The sequence below is a fragment of the Curcuma longa genome, chromosome 15 (genome assembly GCF_044706935.1).
Source record: "Curcuma longa cultivar G26 ecotype Majalengka, Jawa Barat chromosome 15, ITB_CL_G26_1.1, whole genome shotgun sequence".
NCBI lineage: Eukaryota > Viridiplantae > Streptophyta > Magnoliopsida > Zingiberales > Zingiberaceae > Curcuma > Curcuma longa.
This window is the reverse complement of record NC_133875.1, coordinates 7,299,522-7,316,562: the sequence shown is the minus strand read 5'-3', so window position 1 is coordinate 7,316,562 and position 17,041 is coordinate 7,299,522. Positions and strand designations below refer to the sequence as shown.

The 17,041-nt window shown below is 39.6% G+C and overlaps 2 protein-coding genes and 1 long non-coding RNA gene across 3 annotated transcripts in view; all 3 read left to right on the top strand.

The window, feature by feature from the left end:
* LOC141846769 (uncharacterized) overlaps positions 1 to 5,533 on the top strand; it is a 6,330-nt gene extending 797 nt beyond the window's left edge. Inside the window, exon 3 of the long non-coding RNA XR_012603362.1 lies at positions 5,263 to 5,533. This is a non-coding gene — a long non-coding RNA (uncharacterized LOC141846769). The remainder of the gene's footprint in view (positions 1 to 5,262) is intronic.
* A 577-nt stretch (positions 5,534 to 6,110) lies between these two features.
* LOC141846151 (monoterpene synthase 7, chloroplastic-like) lies at positions 6,111 to 8,496 on the top strand. Its single transcript, XM_074734149.1, has 7 exons — positions 6,111 to 6,359; positions 6,423 to 6,696; positions 6,779 to 7,163; positions 7,328 to 7,546; positions 7,631 to 7,769; positions 7,849 to 8,094; positions 8,203 to 8,496. The coding sequence occupies exons 1-7, from the start codon at positions 6,111 to 6,113 to the stop codon at positions 8,494 to 8,496; spliced, it is 1,806 nt and encodes a 601-aa protein (XP_074590250.1).
* A 6,815-nt stretch (positions 8,497 to 15,311) lies between these two features.
* On the top strand, positions 15,312 to 16,233 carry LOC141846797 (uncharacterized). The gene is made up of 2 exons (XM_074734858.1): positions 15,312 to 15,639; positions 15,709 to 16,233. The coding sequence occupies exons 1-2, from the start codon at positions 15,334 to 15,336 to the stop codon at positions 16,093 to 16,095; spliced, it is 693 nt and encodes a 230-aa protein (XP_074590959.1). The 5' UTR covers positions 15,312 to 15,333; the 3' UTR covers positions 16,096 to 16,233.
* Positions 16,234 to 17,041: the final 808 nt, after the last annotated feature.

Sequence of the window (17,041 nt, the reverse complement as noted above, 5' to 3'; positions counted from 1 at the left end):
TATTGACATCCCTATCCAAGGGTAACAATTAATGTAGCTTATGAAAATAATCTTTGTTATCAGAAATTTCCAGTTTTGATGTAATTTCTCATGGTGGGTGTCGTATTGCCTTTTTAAGGTTTGTTGACAAGCAACACTCCATATTTCATTGTTTGTCTTGCATAGATGATTCATAATGGAGATGTTGTAAGTAATCATCATAAATTCTTAATTTGACAGGCTAGTTGGTGGAGCTCATATATGATTGTGAGCATTTTGAGGTTAATTAGAGGGAATTTTACCATGCATCACCTTACTTTAACTAGAGAGTGGGTATATTTTTAAACGGTCGAGAATAATTATGGTGATATATGACATGGAGCATCTATTTCCCAAGCTTAATAATGTGATTTCAATTAAGTTACGTTAGATAACATTAGATAATATTGATTACTTTATATGGATCTCTCTTCTTGCGTAATAAGTAATGGGTTATAAAATTTTGTTTTCTAATTGCATTTAGAACACAAAATTCTTGTCCACAGTGTCATCCTATGGTTCTTTTAATTCCCTAAGTATCTATATTGTTTGGTGTTTTGCATCAATTGTCCTAGTGTCTAGATATGGTTTATTCATTGCATCGATATGGGAATCATCATTTCTGGTGCTTGGTAGTTAGTCAATTATGATTCCCACCTGCATATATGTTAAAGTCTAAGGTAACTTTATTCTTACTGAAGACTGCAGAATGAATTGATATAGACTAGTTCAGAATACTTCACAAGAGAAACGAAGTATAATAGTAGGTATTCTGTCACCTAGTTATAGTAAATATCTCGAGGGGAACAAAGCTCGTCAGATCAACCAAGGACAATGATTTGAAACTTAAATAAATGCCTAGAAATATGCCATTTGGTGTAAGGAGAAATTGATTTTTTAACTGCATAAACCAAGAATCAGAAAGGAAAAAAGATTTGCAAACTGCAAGCAACACAGAATGAGATAGAGATTTTTGTTGTTGCAATGATATTCCTAAGTGGTTTGGGGAGATTGTTGATATAACAATGCTGGTAAGTGGTTGGTTTTGACTGCATTACCTTGGGATAGTTTGATATGTTTGGTAGATGGCTTAAGTTTGGGTTGCTTGTAGGACTAATATATGTGCATTAAGTTTGTAGGGACTTGATAGGTTGCACACAAAGTGACTCGACGAAGTTAAATTAGATTGGTTTAGCTTGATAGTTTAGAGGTCTGGTACAAGATGGACAGTGATCAACAAAGGATGACCATGTGTTTCTGTGTTAAGGAGCATTAGGGTAGAGTTCGCCATTAATCCTTTAAATTGTGCAATGCCTCTTATCAAATGTTGTGCATTCTTTTTGAAGAGTTCCAAACATTCTGACGAGTTGGATTAGAGACTTGATTGTTACCATCGGGTGTTAGCTGGCTTCTTTCTTTGGCGCACACTTCTTGGTAGCTTTCAAGTATTTTGTCTGTCATTCAATATGAAGATTGATGCATCTGGATATAAAACACAGTTTGTCAATTCAACTAAGAGTTGATAAGATGGTTCTGTTATGAAGATGCTAAAAGGTGAGGCAGAATGTGGCCCTTTGTCATTAGCTTTGTCTGCCAAGTCCGACTGAAACACCAAATCATGTGGGCATCAACAAATGTTTGGTTGTCATTGTTCGGCATTTAAGGCTACAATATTATGCTCTTGAGTTGTCTCCCTTTCATGTGCCTGGGTGGTCCAACATTTACTGCTCATGTGGTCCAACGCATCCTCTCCACGTTTTTCCATCAGATTGAAGGTGACATGTGGCAACACAGAACAGGTGAAAGTGAAGGTAGAGGTTTGGAAGATTCGTCTTCCAAGCACCTCAACTTAACTTAGCCCAACCAGAATCAGCTCTTCAACTTGGCACCGTCGAAGAGCAGGAGCTCAGAGTTGGCTTCTTGTGACATAAGATATAGTCCATCTGAGCATCTCATTTATTGGGTGTATGTGTGGCTATGCTCCATGATTCATGAGGTCACATACCTTTCTTAATTATATAGCCCAATGTAGTATGGTCCCCTCTGTACATGCATGGGATAATTGTTGTGATGAAAGTTGGACCATGTGCTCATAATCCAATTTCCTTTTACCACCACCAACACATTGTAATATGAAGAAGTATGATTTACATGTTAGATGCTAGAGTTTTTTGGAAACTAGGAGACACAGGGCAGAAGGACCATTTGATCATTCTGTGGCTGAGGCATTTGCAAATGAAGGCATGTCCTATAGATTTTCACTTACGATCTCAACTAAAATTTGTTGCTTGCATCACAGAATCTGAAACCTCTTAAGGGAACTGAGTGTAAAGTATTTTAGCATGTTAGACAGTTTCTTGACCCTTATCTAGTAATCTTTCCATCCTTTGGTGCTGATTAAGAGAAACCCATGACAGTGAACAGATGATTCAGTTGTACGCAACATTACAAGTCAGATCATAATACAAGCAAGAATTTCTCCTTACAAGATGAATTGATAACCTCCAGACATTGAATCTCATTCAAGTTCCAATTGAAGAAGATTGAATTCTGAAAATTTTGTGAGCAATATAAAAACAAAAAAAAGTTCAATCATTTATTGGCCAAAACTATAAACAATTAGTTAGATGTGACTAGTGGACTTAGTTCACATGGTAAAGAGATTAAGAAAATAGAATGGAACCAAAATGATAAATTTTGGAATTTGTGGTTTAATTTTGCAATAGAAGGCACATTATCCAAACACCTGCTACATCTTGTGACACCTATGAGGAGGCCCCAGTATGGATTCTAGACCGCAAGAAACGTCAGTTACGGAGGAAGACCATCCTGCTCGTTAAAGTGGGATGACATCATCATTCTGATGAGGAGGCTATTTGGGAGCTCGAAGATACGATTTGAGCTCAATACCCCCACCTTTTCACTTGAGGTATGTATGTAGATACATTCAGCATGTATACTTTAGATCTATGTTAGTATTTGCTGATAGTAAATGCTAAAATTTAGGGACCAAATTTTTGTTAGTGGGGGAGAATGTAAAATACGACAAAAAAAATCTGGTTTAATAATTAAGTTTGGGCTTTTTTAGGTTACGTGGGGGGTTGGTTTGAGTTACGCGATTGCGAGAGAGAATTAGGGTTACTGTAGCTCCTCGTGACAAAGGGGGAATCACAATTTTTGCCAGGGATGAGTCGTGCGAACGTCGCCAACACCCACTTCCTCCTTCCCCCGTAGCGCGACGATGCTCGCCGACCACCCCAGCCCCTATAGCGACTTCCTCTCTCGAGTCGTGATCCTACCTTCTTCCGCCAGAGCTATCCCAATCGGTGTTTCTCGTGATTTCTTTCAAGAACTCGCCGTGTGAGAAGATGAAGGTCGTCTGGTTGGAGCTTGATTGCCTCCACCACGATGTCGTCTCCCTTGTAACCGATGGAAGCGACGATGCTCATTCCCTAGTAGCAGCGTCGTCTTCTCTTGCTCGTCGAAATCCTACCAAAGGCGTCGCCTGGCAAAAACTGTGAACAAACGATGCATCAGGAAGAGAACAATTCATGCTGTATGTCTCTAGCTTTCCTCTTGCTTCTTCGACATCTACAAATTTAGTCAGAAGTTTTTTTTTAGAATTGAAATCATATGCTATCTGGGGCTATTTGGAACTTTCTCGGGTTACATTACTGCCTTATTGTGCCCGTATCATCGAAAGATATAATCCTACGAAAGATGGTCTCGTTTTGTGCAAGTTTCGCATGATACAGAATTGGCTAATTATTAATTGCTTGAATTTATTTGAAAGTTTGTTTTGTCATATATATTTGGCAGGCATCTTAGTTCTTGTAATGGTCAATTTCTGACTCTTCTATTTTGTTTTTTCCGTTGCTTTTAATCCATAGTTATCCTTAAAGATTTGATTGCTATGGAAGTTGGTGGAGATTGGGGTATCTCTTCTTTTATTTTACTTCATGGATCTTGATTAGATGATTTTGAATTGAATGAGGTTTAAATGATTAAGAGTGAAATGAGTTAATATGATCGGTTGGATCGGGTTAGGTTAAATTCGAATGAAGCTAGGTGTGGAATTGTGTAGGAGGTTTATGTTACTGTAAAATTTAAAATACATTTTTGGTATTTAGTGGATGTGATTAATTTAATTGCAAGACCCTGATTGTTGATCCTGTTACACACGAGGGGTATTTCGGAGGTTCTTTGCTGATACGGACTACTTTTAGAAGGCGGGTATCTCGACTTATTTTTTTTGATATGTCATATGGATTTGTGTGGTTTTGCTATTACTAGTAGTAATTTATATGCTTGAAATCTGTCCTGATATATCACTACATAGTCATGTTATATGTCTTTTTATCTGGTACTTGTTTAGTTCCATATCATCTTAATACTTACTCTAAAATAAATGTTCATTAGAGTAGTGATATACTGTTTTCTTACTGGGCATAGATTAGTAGGTGTTGCACGCATTAGTGTCATGCACTATCCTTGCATGAATGCATATTAGTGATCATCGGCTCCTTTGTAGTCTGAGTTCGTCACTGCATGATTGCATACTAGCGATCATCGGCTTCTTTGTAGTCTGAGCCCGTCGCTAGTTACATGATCTGCACATACTGCCACTCATGGGTTAGTGGTATATCAGGAGAGTGTGTGTAGTTGCTTTGTCAGGGCTCCGTACGACCGCTCAGAGGTAGTGGTGCTACAGCGTGGTAGCATTATAGGGATCCCTCCTTCGTACTATGAGACAAGGAGATGAGAGCGTTGCTCCTCCATGTGACTTGGGGTAGGAGGATAGGTGTACTCCGTCAGTATCATGTTCACTCGTTCACTTAAGAGCAGTAACGACAAAGTGCACAGTTGTTATAGTCCTACCCACTCGACCTTACCATTGTCGATGACGGTGGCTGACTAGCGTCAGGGGTGACCATGCCACTGCATCATGCATGTGCATATTACATGGATTGCATTTATTATTGCTTGTTGCATTTGTTTGCTGCATATGTTTGACATGCACATATAGGAGGCCTTGTGTATTTGGTTTGGCGATCTTGTATTTGTTGCATGGTTCGTGCCGTGGTGTTGGTATAGATGATTCTGGTATGTACAACTTTCTCGTAGTTTCCGTGTGCATATTTTATTGTACTTGCATAATTATTACTGCTAGATAGCTTATTATACATATATATTAGATATCCACTGTGTTCTTTGAACTCATTTCGTTGATTTTATTCTTTTCAGGTTGACGTCTGTTTGGAGAGCCGCGTTGCTAGTCCCTTGTTGAGATGACTTCGACAAATTTTGGTTTTGATTATGATATAAGTAATTATGTTTCAAGACTTGTTCTAGATCATGTGGATTTTCGTAAATATGTTTTGGTTTTGGGTTCTTGTTATATATGTTGTCATGTATGGATTGTGATCGTGTAAGTTTTATTGTGACTATATAGGTCTTATGACATATATGTATTCAGGGAATTGCAATGGTTACAGAAGAGATGATGTCGAAATTTTTGGACAGCTATCTCTAGAGGCGTGACAAATTGGATTCGGTCATTGAGTGCCCATTTAAACAAACCTAAAATAGCATAAAAGATCATCAGATTGATCACAACTGAGTTCCAGGACATAAAAAATTGACAAACTTATCATATAACACACGGATAGCACGCATGATCGAGTTCAGTCATCCCGTTAATAGTTCCAAAAAAGACTACAACGGCGTACAAAATATATTACGGCAATGATACGATACAAGAAAACAACGACTCTATACTTTAAAAATCTGCCATATGTTGGGGAAAGCTATTATTATATTACTGTAAGTTAATTAAACCAGGCAAACATTAATAAATAATTATGGTGAAATCACACTACTACAGTGTTATTGTTCATGAGATCTCTTAAACAGGCATTTTCTGATCAAAAACTATATTTCTCATGTTAAACGAAGAATGTTTTTAATGAGTTTCTGTCCTTCACGCGAAGCACAATCATGTTAATATATATATGCTGCACTTCTTCTCCATTCTCCAAATCGGTGCCAACTTCCAAATTTTGATTGCAATTTGCAAACAAGAGAGGAAATTAATGGCTAATCATCAAGCAATGCCTATCTGCTACAATAGCAGTCCTCTCTGTGCTCCCATGATACACGTCCTCCCTCGTCGCCCGATCAACGTTGCTGCTGTTGAGCATCGTCGCCGGTGGACGTTGCAGCGTACTCCACAGGTTCAATGCACTGCCGCAAGCCATGCAGCTCCTTTGCGGCGGTCGGCAAATTACCAGCCAAACATATGGACTGATGAGCGTGTGCAATCCCTCACGAGCAACTCCACGGTATGCAATTGTCGATGTTGGTCCAATCAAAGTTTATGTGTAACCTTGTTTTGTTTTCTGTAGGTGGAACAAGAAGAGAAAATTAAGAGAATAAACATACTGAAGGAGCAAACCAGGAATCTGATACACGAGAAGCAGCAAGTAGCAGAACAACTTCAATTAATCGACCACCTGCAACAGCTCGGCGTGGCTTACCACTTCAAAGGCGACATTGCAGACGTTTTGAGTCGTCTTCATGCATCTTTGGACCATGTAAGCTCGCAGCTGAAGGACGATCTCCATGCCACAGCGCTGCTCTTCAGGCTCCTCAGAGCAAATGGCTTCTCTGTTTCACAAGGTAATCAATTATTAGTTGACCAGTTCATGAATCAATCACTTCACAGTTCTGATGTCTGATCGATGCTTTCTGCAAAGCTTAGATTTGTTCAAAACGTTTAGAGATGAGAAGGGAAACTTCGAAGCTCGCTGTGAGAACAAGATCAGAGGGCTTCTGAGTTTGTATGAAGCTTCCTACCTCGAGAAGGAAGGAGAAATTGTGCTGAAGGAAGCCATGGACTTCGCGACGGAGCAGCTGAAAGGATTCATGGAGGAGGGATCTGTTCCTGAGGCTGGCGGTCTCAGAGAGCGAGTGGCCCATGCGCTGGAGCTTCCACTGAATTGGAGGCTGGAAAGAGTGCAGCACAGGTGGTTCATTGAGGCATGCCATGGCGACGACACCATCAACCCTCTCCTGCTGGAGTTTGCTAAGCTCGACTTCAATATGGTTCAGGACATATACAAGAGTGAACTCAGAGAGCTCTCCAGGTACTGAAACTAATCAAACCTGCAAAACAATGATGAGTTTTATTATCACAACAGATAGTACAAGTTGGTAATGTCCTTTCCTTGATAGGAACAACTGCCTCTATAGATCAAAACTTGTACAAGTATATCCAATAACAATATATCTCAAAAAATTTTACATGCAGATGGTGGTCAGAGCTTGGGCTTTCAGAGAAGCTTCCATTTTTCAGAGACAGATTAACTGAGAATTATCTGTGGGCAGTCGGTTTCACTTATGAACCAGATAGCTGGAGATGCAGAATGATAGAAACAAAGGCCATCTGTTTTATTACACTCACAGATGATATTTATGATGTCTATGGAACCTTAGATGAACTTCAGCTCTTCACTGATGTCGTCGACAGGTGACAGCACATTCACCTTCTTCTTCTTCTTCTTCTTCATCATCATCATCAGTATCAAGTCATGTTTATCAAGTCTTATTGCAGATGGGACTTAACTGCAGTTGACAAGCTTCCAGAGTACATGAAGCTATGCTTCTTTGCACTATTCAACATGGTGCACGAAGAAGGTTACCGGGTGATGAAGGAGAAGGGCTTGAACATAGTGCCGAACTTAAAGAGAACAGTATATTATAAACACTATTTTATTTTATTTTTTTACTTTCTCTTCTTTGTTAATGAATGAGTTGGCATTAAATTTTCAGTGGGGAAATCAATGCAAAGCCTATTTTGAAGAAGCAAAATGGTTCCACCATGGCCAAACCCCCAAGCTCAAGGAGTACTTGGAGAATGCATGGGTATCAGTCTCCGGTCCGAACATTCTATCTAGTGCTTACTGTGTGGGCAAAGACTTAACTCGAGAAGCCTTGAAAAGTTTCCCCAGTTACCATGAGATCACACGCTCCTCCAGCATGCTTCTTCGTCTTTACGACGATATGGGCACTTCGACGGTAAATATATATATATATATATATACAAGCAAAAATACATCACATATATACAGTGAAGCACTCAAACTCATCAGATATAATATATATATCGAAAAACATCTACTGCAGGATGAGATAGAAAGAGGCGATGTGGCGAAATATATGCAATGCAGCATGCACGAGAAAGGTGTGTCGGAGGAGGTGGCACGGGGGGAGATGAGAGAATTGGTGAAGGAACACTGGAGAGTAGTGAATGGAGCTCTTAGTTGGGATTCTCCATTTGAGGAGTACTTCAAGAATGTAGCAGTTAATCTAGCTCGGACATCACAGTTCTTTTATCAGAGTGGGGATGGATATGCCAAGGCAGACGGAGAAACTAGGTCTCAGATCATTGCGGTGTTACTTGAACCTATCCAAATATAAAATGCATGAATGCATACAAATTCTACAATTGTACGCTGTTGTTGTTCTAGTGGGATTCAGTCTAAGTAGAATTTACATTCATCTAATTAAATAAATGGAGCTCTTCATTGAGTATAGTTATAATTGTTTGTATGGATCCTCAGTCCTATTCTACAATTTATGGACGTGTAAGGTGAGTCAACCCACGAACAACCGTTACTTTTCTCCTCTTATAAACTTTTGGAGATAGATTTTTTTTTTTTAACAAAAGCAACTATAGATGATAATAAATGTAGTAACGAAAATTGTAATATATGTAGCTTAAAGATAAAGATCTTAAGCTCAAAAAATCAAACGAAAGACAAAAAAAAATAATAATAATAAAAAGAAATTTTGAAGCTTAGAAACTCATGAATGGATTGTTGTAGATCAAGTCTATCGTTGCAGTACTTATTGATTATATTCCAAGTGCTTTTGTTCAATATTTATATAGTCGGAATGATTACCATCAGTTAACTAATTCACTATCTTCATATGTCTATCACGCTAGCTCCACCATTAATTGATTAGTCAACTCAATCATGTTGTTAGTCAATTGTTCGACCCTTCAGTCACTCATCTACCTTCCACTCGATTCTTCTGGATCAACACTTGATTAAACCTGTGAATCCATAATCGGTTCACTTGAATCGTGACCATTTCATCTAGTGAGTTTGTAATCATCAGTCGACTCCTTTTTGTCATCTATTGATTGATCCAATTTGATTCATGACCGGCTCCCTTGAGTCACAACCATTTCCTCTAATGATTGTGTTATCAGTGACTATTTGAGCCTCATTAATCGACTTGACTGATCTAGATCTATTAATGACTGAATCTTAACATGATTGTTTCATCAATTGATTGTTTTAAACACGGTCAATCAATTAAACACGGTCAATCAACTCCTTGTGATAACTTTAACTTCTCTGAATAATATCTTAACTTTAACTTTTTAACTTTAACTTCTCTCAATAATATCTTAACTTTAATTACTTTCTCTGAGTAATATCTTATTTAACGATACAATACTTCAAATTTAAAATTATCAATAAACTAACTAGTTGACTAACTAGGTCGTCTTAGTTAATTGAACTACCATTTAGTTTACTCAACGAGATCTATTATAAGTCTTCTAACTTTAGTTGACATTACAGTCGACTAATTGTGACCAACAGTTGATTAAACTTAATCCTAAACACAAGTTTCTTGCTCAAGTCATCATCTAAGTAAAAAATAAAAAACTACCCGTGCTCAAAATCTCTCAAAACTCATATACCAAGAGTTTACCTTTGGGATTTCCTTAAATGTCAGATATCCGATCTATTGGTATAGGGAGCACCAGATAATCGAGCTGATATTTTGATCATGATAAAGGGTTCACGTTAAGATTATGTGGTGAACTGACAAGCTGAGTTGATTGTGCAAGTAGCACAAGAAAAGTTCTAGTTAAGGCTAGGCAAGGAAGTCCTAGTCAGGAGGATTGGGCAGGAAGATTTGACAAATCAGAGCACCAGGTAGAAAATCTAGGTGGGTCAATGGACTGGATGTCTAGTGGATCGATGGGTTAGCGAGGACCAGACATCGGAGGAAAGTCATGGGGGCCGAGGATCGGATGTTGAGCAAAAGTATAACCAGGTCTGGAGGGTCGGATGGTTCGCAGAAGGTAAAATCTCCTGAGAGGAATATGTGAGAACGCGTTCCTTTGAAGGGAATAGTAGACATCGGTCTGACCTAATGTTTCATTGGAAACCTAAAACTCAAGACCAGACAGTTGGAAAACTATCTAATTTCCTGTAAGTTATATATTGTGCTAATTTTGGACGCAGGAAATTAAGAGACCAGAACTTCGGATTCCAAACACCCTTATGGATCCGGGTGACTTGACAGTCTAGGCGCCTTGAAGGGATCTAGGAGCCTAGATGTCAATTGTTCGGGCCAACGAGACGGATGAGGTGGTGAGTCAGGAGTGCCAGAGACACCTCAGCTTCCAAGCGCCCAAGGCTCCAGACGCCCGGAAAAGGATAAGGCGTGGCAGAGTAAAAGTTGACCTGATAACCTCTATATTATCATTCCAAGCGCTTGGAAGGGATATAGGTGCCCGGAGATATTAAGTTAGCGTCGAGAGCGAATCGACAAGCTCATGTGGAGATGCCTAGAAGGAGTTCTAAGCCCCCAGATCAGTCAATAAAAGAAGCTTCGAGGGGGAACCTAAGAGCATCCATTCATAATTAGTCCACGACAACTCTGCACTCAAACAACGCTCCCGAGATGTTGTCTTGACGCCAGAATGTTGCACCGACAATCGCACGCCCTTGCCAACTCTTTTTGTCGGTAACTTTGATTTTGGTTTTTGTCTATTCTATACTTAATTACTAAGACGGTAAAGTGTTATCGATCCTACATCCTTTTATAAAGGTGAGACTCGTAAGAGAAAGAGTTTAATAGTAAATTGTCCAACATAAGAGGTCAAGGACTACAGACCTTAGAGTAGTAGCCAGTGTTTGTGAACCAAGTAAAAATAAACGTGTATTTACTTATGTTTGACAAAATCTTCCACTATGTCTTTGTATATTCAAGTTACTAATTTTTCAAATATGTAAAAAAGCGACAAGCATTATTCACCCTTTCTAGCACTCACTTCAATCCTACAATAACCAACCTTGATCTATTAGAACTTCTCATATGCAAGGAGGGCTCACCTCTGAATCTTCCTCATCTACCAAGTATTTGGTCGACCTCGACCGATTGGGAATTCTCATCTGCAAAGAGGGCTCACTTGTGAGTCTTCCTCATTTGCCAAGTATTCGGTCATCCTCAACTTACTGAGACTTTTTTTTCTACCAACTCCTATTGAACTTCAACATTTATCAACACTTTCAGGACTTCTATTTTGCTAAATATTCAATCGACCTTGACTCATTTAGACTTTACTAATCTATTAATGTCTATTGATCTTTTCCTTTATCAAGCTTGATCCACTTGGAATTTACTTATTGCTTCTACAATGTAAATATCAAATATCTTGAACTTGCACAATTGATATACAATATAAGGAATATAATAACTTTAAATTTTTTTTCAAACATATCAAAATCTTATGGTTGGACCTAACTATTTGGGGCATGATCACACCAATAGTTAGGATCACATGTAACTTTGGTACTATTATATAGTGTTGAAAACTTATTTTAAGTCCCAATTAAAACTAGGAATGATCATCATCATCACCAAATTACTAAGTCACGTGATGGAATCTCAGTTTCTCCTAATAGAACAATAAAACACAATAATATAAAGAGTGATTTGAGAGGTAGTTTTGTATAAGCCCAAGTGTTTAAAGAAAATCTAAGTTTATAGAATATGAGAGCCAAAGTACAATAATAAGAGTTGAATAAGTCCCTCCACAGAGACCTCTTAAAATTTTTTCAAAGACATTTTTTTCTAAACTCCTTTGAAGAAAAATTTAGAAGACTTTACTTGTATCCCTCCTATTGAACTTCAAAATTTATCAATACTTTTATGACTTCTATTTTATTAAATGTTTAATCAATCTTAACCTATTTAGACTTTACTAATCTATCAATATCTATTGGTCTTTTCCTCACTTGGAATTTACTCATTACTGCTACAATGTAAATATCAGATATCCTGAATTTGATTTAGTTCAATTTCGATTAATTTAATTCAGTTCGATTCGATTTTAATCGAATACTCACTCCTATTTAGGTTATCATTAGTGTGCCTCTTCTGACTAATTCTTATTTTAGTTAGGTGGGCCTGTGCTTTCATTAGAAGATTTCCATTGATCTTATTTTCAATAGGAGTAGAATAGTCTTAAGATTATTCTTATCGAAAATCATTGATATTGATTTAACAACTCTCTCAGCTCAATGATGAGTCAACGACTCAAGCTGTGGAGCTCAATATGGCGACATGCTTTTAATCTCGTTTATACTATCGACACATCCTTTTAGTTATCAAAGAACCTCTTTCGGTACCTTATTTGGTATTGTTGTTACTGATTTAATCTCGTCGATTGTCAAGTTATTCTTTTGGATATTGACACACCCCTTCGGGTAAATTTATCCTTATGGATAATTGTTAAGGTCGGTGTGAAGGCGAGACCTTTCCTTAAAATAATAGTGTCATACCCAAGTATTTATAATTTATCAACAATTATCTCCTAGAATACAACAACTTATGACATATATGGAAATAAGAGAACTCTAAATTTTGAGTCCCCACAAACTTTTGAAATCTTATCAGAGAAGAGGAAGAGAGAAAAGAATTCGAGATAAGATTTCACAACTTGAGTTGATGAGAAAGAGTGGAGTAAAAAAGAATTACTTCCAAAGGATTCTTTAAAAAGATAAAAATTAATTTTTATTTCTTTATTTCTTAATGGTTCCATATATATTAACATTTACATATAATATTCGTGTATTTATATCCATGAACTTGGCTCGTATGCAAGCCAAAACTTTCATCTAATTAGATAAAAATTTCAGGGAGTTGGCTAGTTTTTCGATCATTTAAAGAAGTGAGTTGGCTAGTTCAAGCTGTGTCCCGCACGATCTAAACCTAAATTGTAGAATTAAACCAATACAATTCCAACAACATACACATTAAACAATCCATTTCAATAACCCTAATTAATAGTTCATTAACTCAGTATCAGGTTCTACAATCCCTAATTAATAAGCCATGCATCCCTAATTCATTAACTCAGTATCAGGTTTTACCTTGACAAAGGGCCAGAGGAGAGGAGGAGTTCGGTGCGGAAGAAATTCGACGGGCATGGGAGCTGAAGGAGAAGTTCGGTGCGCGTGGGGGCCGGAGCCGGAGGAGAAGCGCGTGAGGGTGGTCGCTGCTGGTCAGTTCAGGGCAGGAGGCTTGTTTGACACCGCGCGTGAGGGATGTCGCCGGAGGAGAGGTTGCCGGGGGAGAGATCGCGGGAGGAGAGGTTGCCGGGGGAGAGGTCGCCAGAAGAGAGGTTGCCGGGAGGAGAGGAGTTCGCCATGAGAAGCGGAGAAAAGGAAGAGGAACTGGCAGAAGCGGAGAAAGAAAAGGGGGCCGTCGGGTAAAAAATTACGATATTAGCGACGGATAATGATTTCCGTCGCTAATTCCTTCGCGGACGATTTCTTCAATATCGATTAGTGACGGACAATTTATTCCATTAAATAAACGATGAACCATTATTTCTGTCGCTATTCCGTCTCTATACTAGAGTTCCATTGCATTAACGATGTAATAACGATGGACGATTATTTCTATCGCTAATTAACGATGCAAATTATTTCTATCGCTAATTAACGACGCAAATTATTTCTATGACTAATTAACGATGGCATTTTATTTCCGTCGCTAATTAACGACGGAAATTATATTTCCGTCGTTAATTAGCGACGGAGAATTGTTCTCTGTCGGTATTACGTCGCTATATTTGGGTCCCGTCGCATTAACGATGAATTAGTGACGGAACTATAAATTTCGTCGTTAAATATAACGACGGAACAATATTTCATCGTTAATTCCGTCGATAATTCCAGTTTTTTTTGTAGTGTAATTACATTAGATCAATCATTCATTACCCGAATAATTTTAGATATTAATTTTTCATTCAAATCTCAAAAATTAGTTTAGAACGATCCCCTCTAAAATAGTTGCCTATGTCCTTTTTTAATTTATTTGTTTGCGAAAACCAATTTTCCAACAAATCATACAATAAGCTGATGGCGCATCTCTTGAATTTGAGTGTGCAGGAACAGTCCCCAGGGCAATGGTGCAACAGTAGGACATCTGGATTGTAACTCAGGGACCAACGGTTCGATCCCCAGCTACGGCGTATTTGTAGGAATTTTCTTTCAAATGGGGAACGCAATCAAAGGATGCTGGGCATCTGGATTGGCCACCGTATGCGCTTCCCGATTTACCCTGGTGGTTGGTGGGAAACTTCCGTGGGACCGAGCCAACCACTCCCAGAGATGTGGCTACTGAGATTATCATTTTTTTAATGTGCAGGAACAAGATAAGCCATAAAGGGCGTATTTGTAGGAATTTTCTTCCAAATGGGGAACGCAATCAAAGGATGCTGGACATCTGGATTGGCCACCGTATGCGCTTCCCGATTTACCCTAGTGGTTGGTGGAAAATTTCCGTGGGACCGAGCCAACCACTCTCAGAGATGTGGCTACTGAGATTATCATTTTTTTTAATGTGCAGGAACAAGATAAGCCATAAGGGGTAAAAAGAAAAAAAAATCCAGCAAGAGGCACGATCTAGTAAATTTGAGCAACAAAGGATGATCCTGATAAAATCTGAAAAACGAGTGGTGATCTGATAAATTACCCTCGGATAATAGCTGTGTTGATTATTTATTATTATTATTATTATTATTTTTGGCAATTTCTAATTATGGAGAGCATTCAGCGCCGCGAGCTTGCCACGTGCAGAAGTGTGGCAGCCTTCGTATTTCGCGCAATTTGGATCCAGTGCTCGAGCCCAAATCCTTATCCCGCAAGACACCCACTCAAAAACTGCCACCTAAGCTCTAATTTCCATGACCCATGCGACAAATGTTTTGTATTTTGCAGCGGATCAGGCAGGTATGGCCATGTAGGAAGACACAGACATTGAAGCACCTTTTTCCCTCTAGTTCGATTCTCCGCCGAAGCAAGCAATGCCATGCGTGAGGGAATAAACAACGGACGCATGACGGCGTCATGGAATTCCGGTGGTCATCGCCAATAAAGGGGAGAGAAGTGAGGCTGACGAGAACCGCATTCCGATGATCGATCATTTGTTAGTGTAGAAATGACGTCTTTGCTCTGCTCACCAATGCACAGTAGTGCATGGCTGCCCCGGCGAGTTCTCTTCCCGTTGAGGCGGCGCCTGCGACGACGCAAATCTTGCCCTGATCCAGTGCTGGAGATGTTGTCGGCCATGGGGGCACAATATCCTAGCTTTACCTCTTGCGTCACGCCGGAGTCATCTTTTACCCACACGCAATGGGCGATGGAGGCCGTTCACGATGAAAAGAAAGAGGAAGCGGAGGCGTCAAGCAGAGTCGTCGTCACCCCCGAGAAGCTGGAGCAATGGCTGAGAGATTCCATCGGAGAGGTACATAAGAATTTCATGTTTCGTCAAGAATATTATAATTTGATCGTTAATTGATCATGACGCATGCAGATAGTGAGGAACATCAGTGAAGGGCCTTTTCTCATGCACGTGTTCTCCGACGGTGGCCTGACGCTGGAGAGGGAAGCGGCGGAGTCGGAGAGGTGGAAGCGGATCAGGAAGAGGTGGGACGAGGAGCGCCGTGTGCCGGATGCAGTCGTTCTGGTGAAGGAGCTTCAAGGGGAAGAGGAGATGGAGGCGGTGGTGCGGAGGAAGAGGACGTGGGGGCTGGTGGTGCAGGGGAGGGGGATGGATGGCGCCGTCTGCTACATCCTGGACACCACCCGCGTGCAGTCTTCGGTGGGATTCTGCACGCACTTCTGCCTCGTGCGGGCGCAGTGCTCCGGCGAGGCCGCCGACGTGCAGCTCATCAACGCATGGTTGCAGAGAAGGCAGTAAATTCTCATTACTGTTGAAGTACTCCTTGCAGGGAAGGTAGTAAATAAATTAATCAAATGAGTACATTTGTAAATTCTCATTCTTAATTTTCTTCTGCTCATCTTTCGCCTTCTACTGTAAATATTTTGGGAAATTGTATGTATCTTGAATCTAATGAAACAGAATTTAGCGAATGTTTTGTGCATATTGAGATTTAACAGCTTTTGATCAGTTATGATAGGTTAAATTGTTTACTGAGGGAACCGATCGAGCTTGTTTCATTATACTGCAGCTTTGGTTTGTATCTCCGAGAAGAAAATTTTCCGATGGATGAAAGAGAACAACAATGAGCTAGTGCTTCTGTCTGAGATTGCTGTCGGTGAATCAGCGGGGTGTAACGATTGAGGTGACGATGCAGGTGGCTTGGGAGAGGTTGAAGATGTTAAAATGCAATACTCAAATGAGTTAGGAGAGAAACCAAGGTGAGTTCGGCGTGATCACTTCCACCTTCAAATTAGTATAACAAGAAGTTTTATCAGAAGTGACAAAGCTGGCCATTTTCTAATCCTCAACAGCCAAGGGAATTTTATGGTAGCTTTGATATGAATCAGACATGCATATGAGTTTGCAACCCGAGGTCGAGATCAAGTCCACCAATTGATCGATACGGAGTAGAGGATAGTAGTTATTCGGGCATGTTTTATTAAGGTTCCGGACGTCTACATAGACTCTTCATTTACCTCCAGGCTTCGGGATGACAACCACCAAGTTTGTCAACCAAGTCGGGAAATGAACTTCCCCAACATGACCGATTTCCACAAGCTTGGTAATCTCGGCTCTAATTTTTTTATCCTTTTCAGGCCCAAAGTGCCGCCTTTTTTGTTGAACGGGTTGGCTTCTATATTTATGTTGAGTCAATGCTCCATGATTATGGATGATATTCCCATGGCTTCCTTGGCCAAGCATG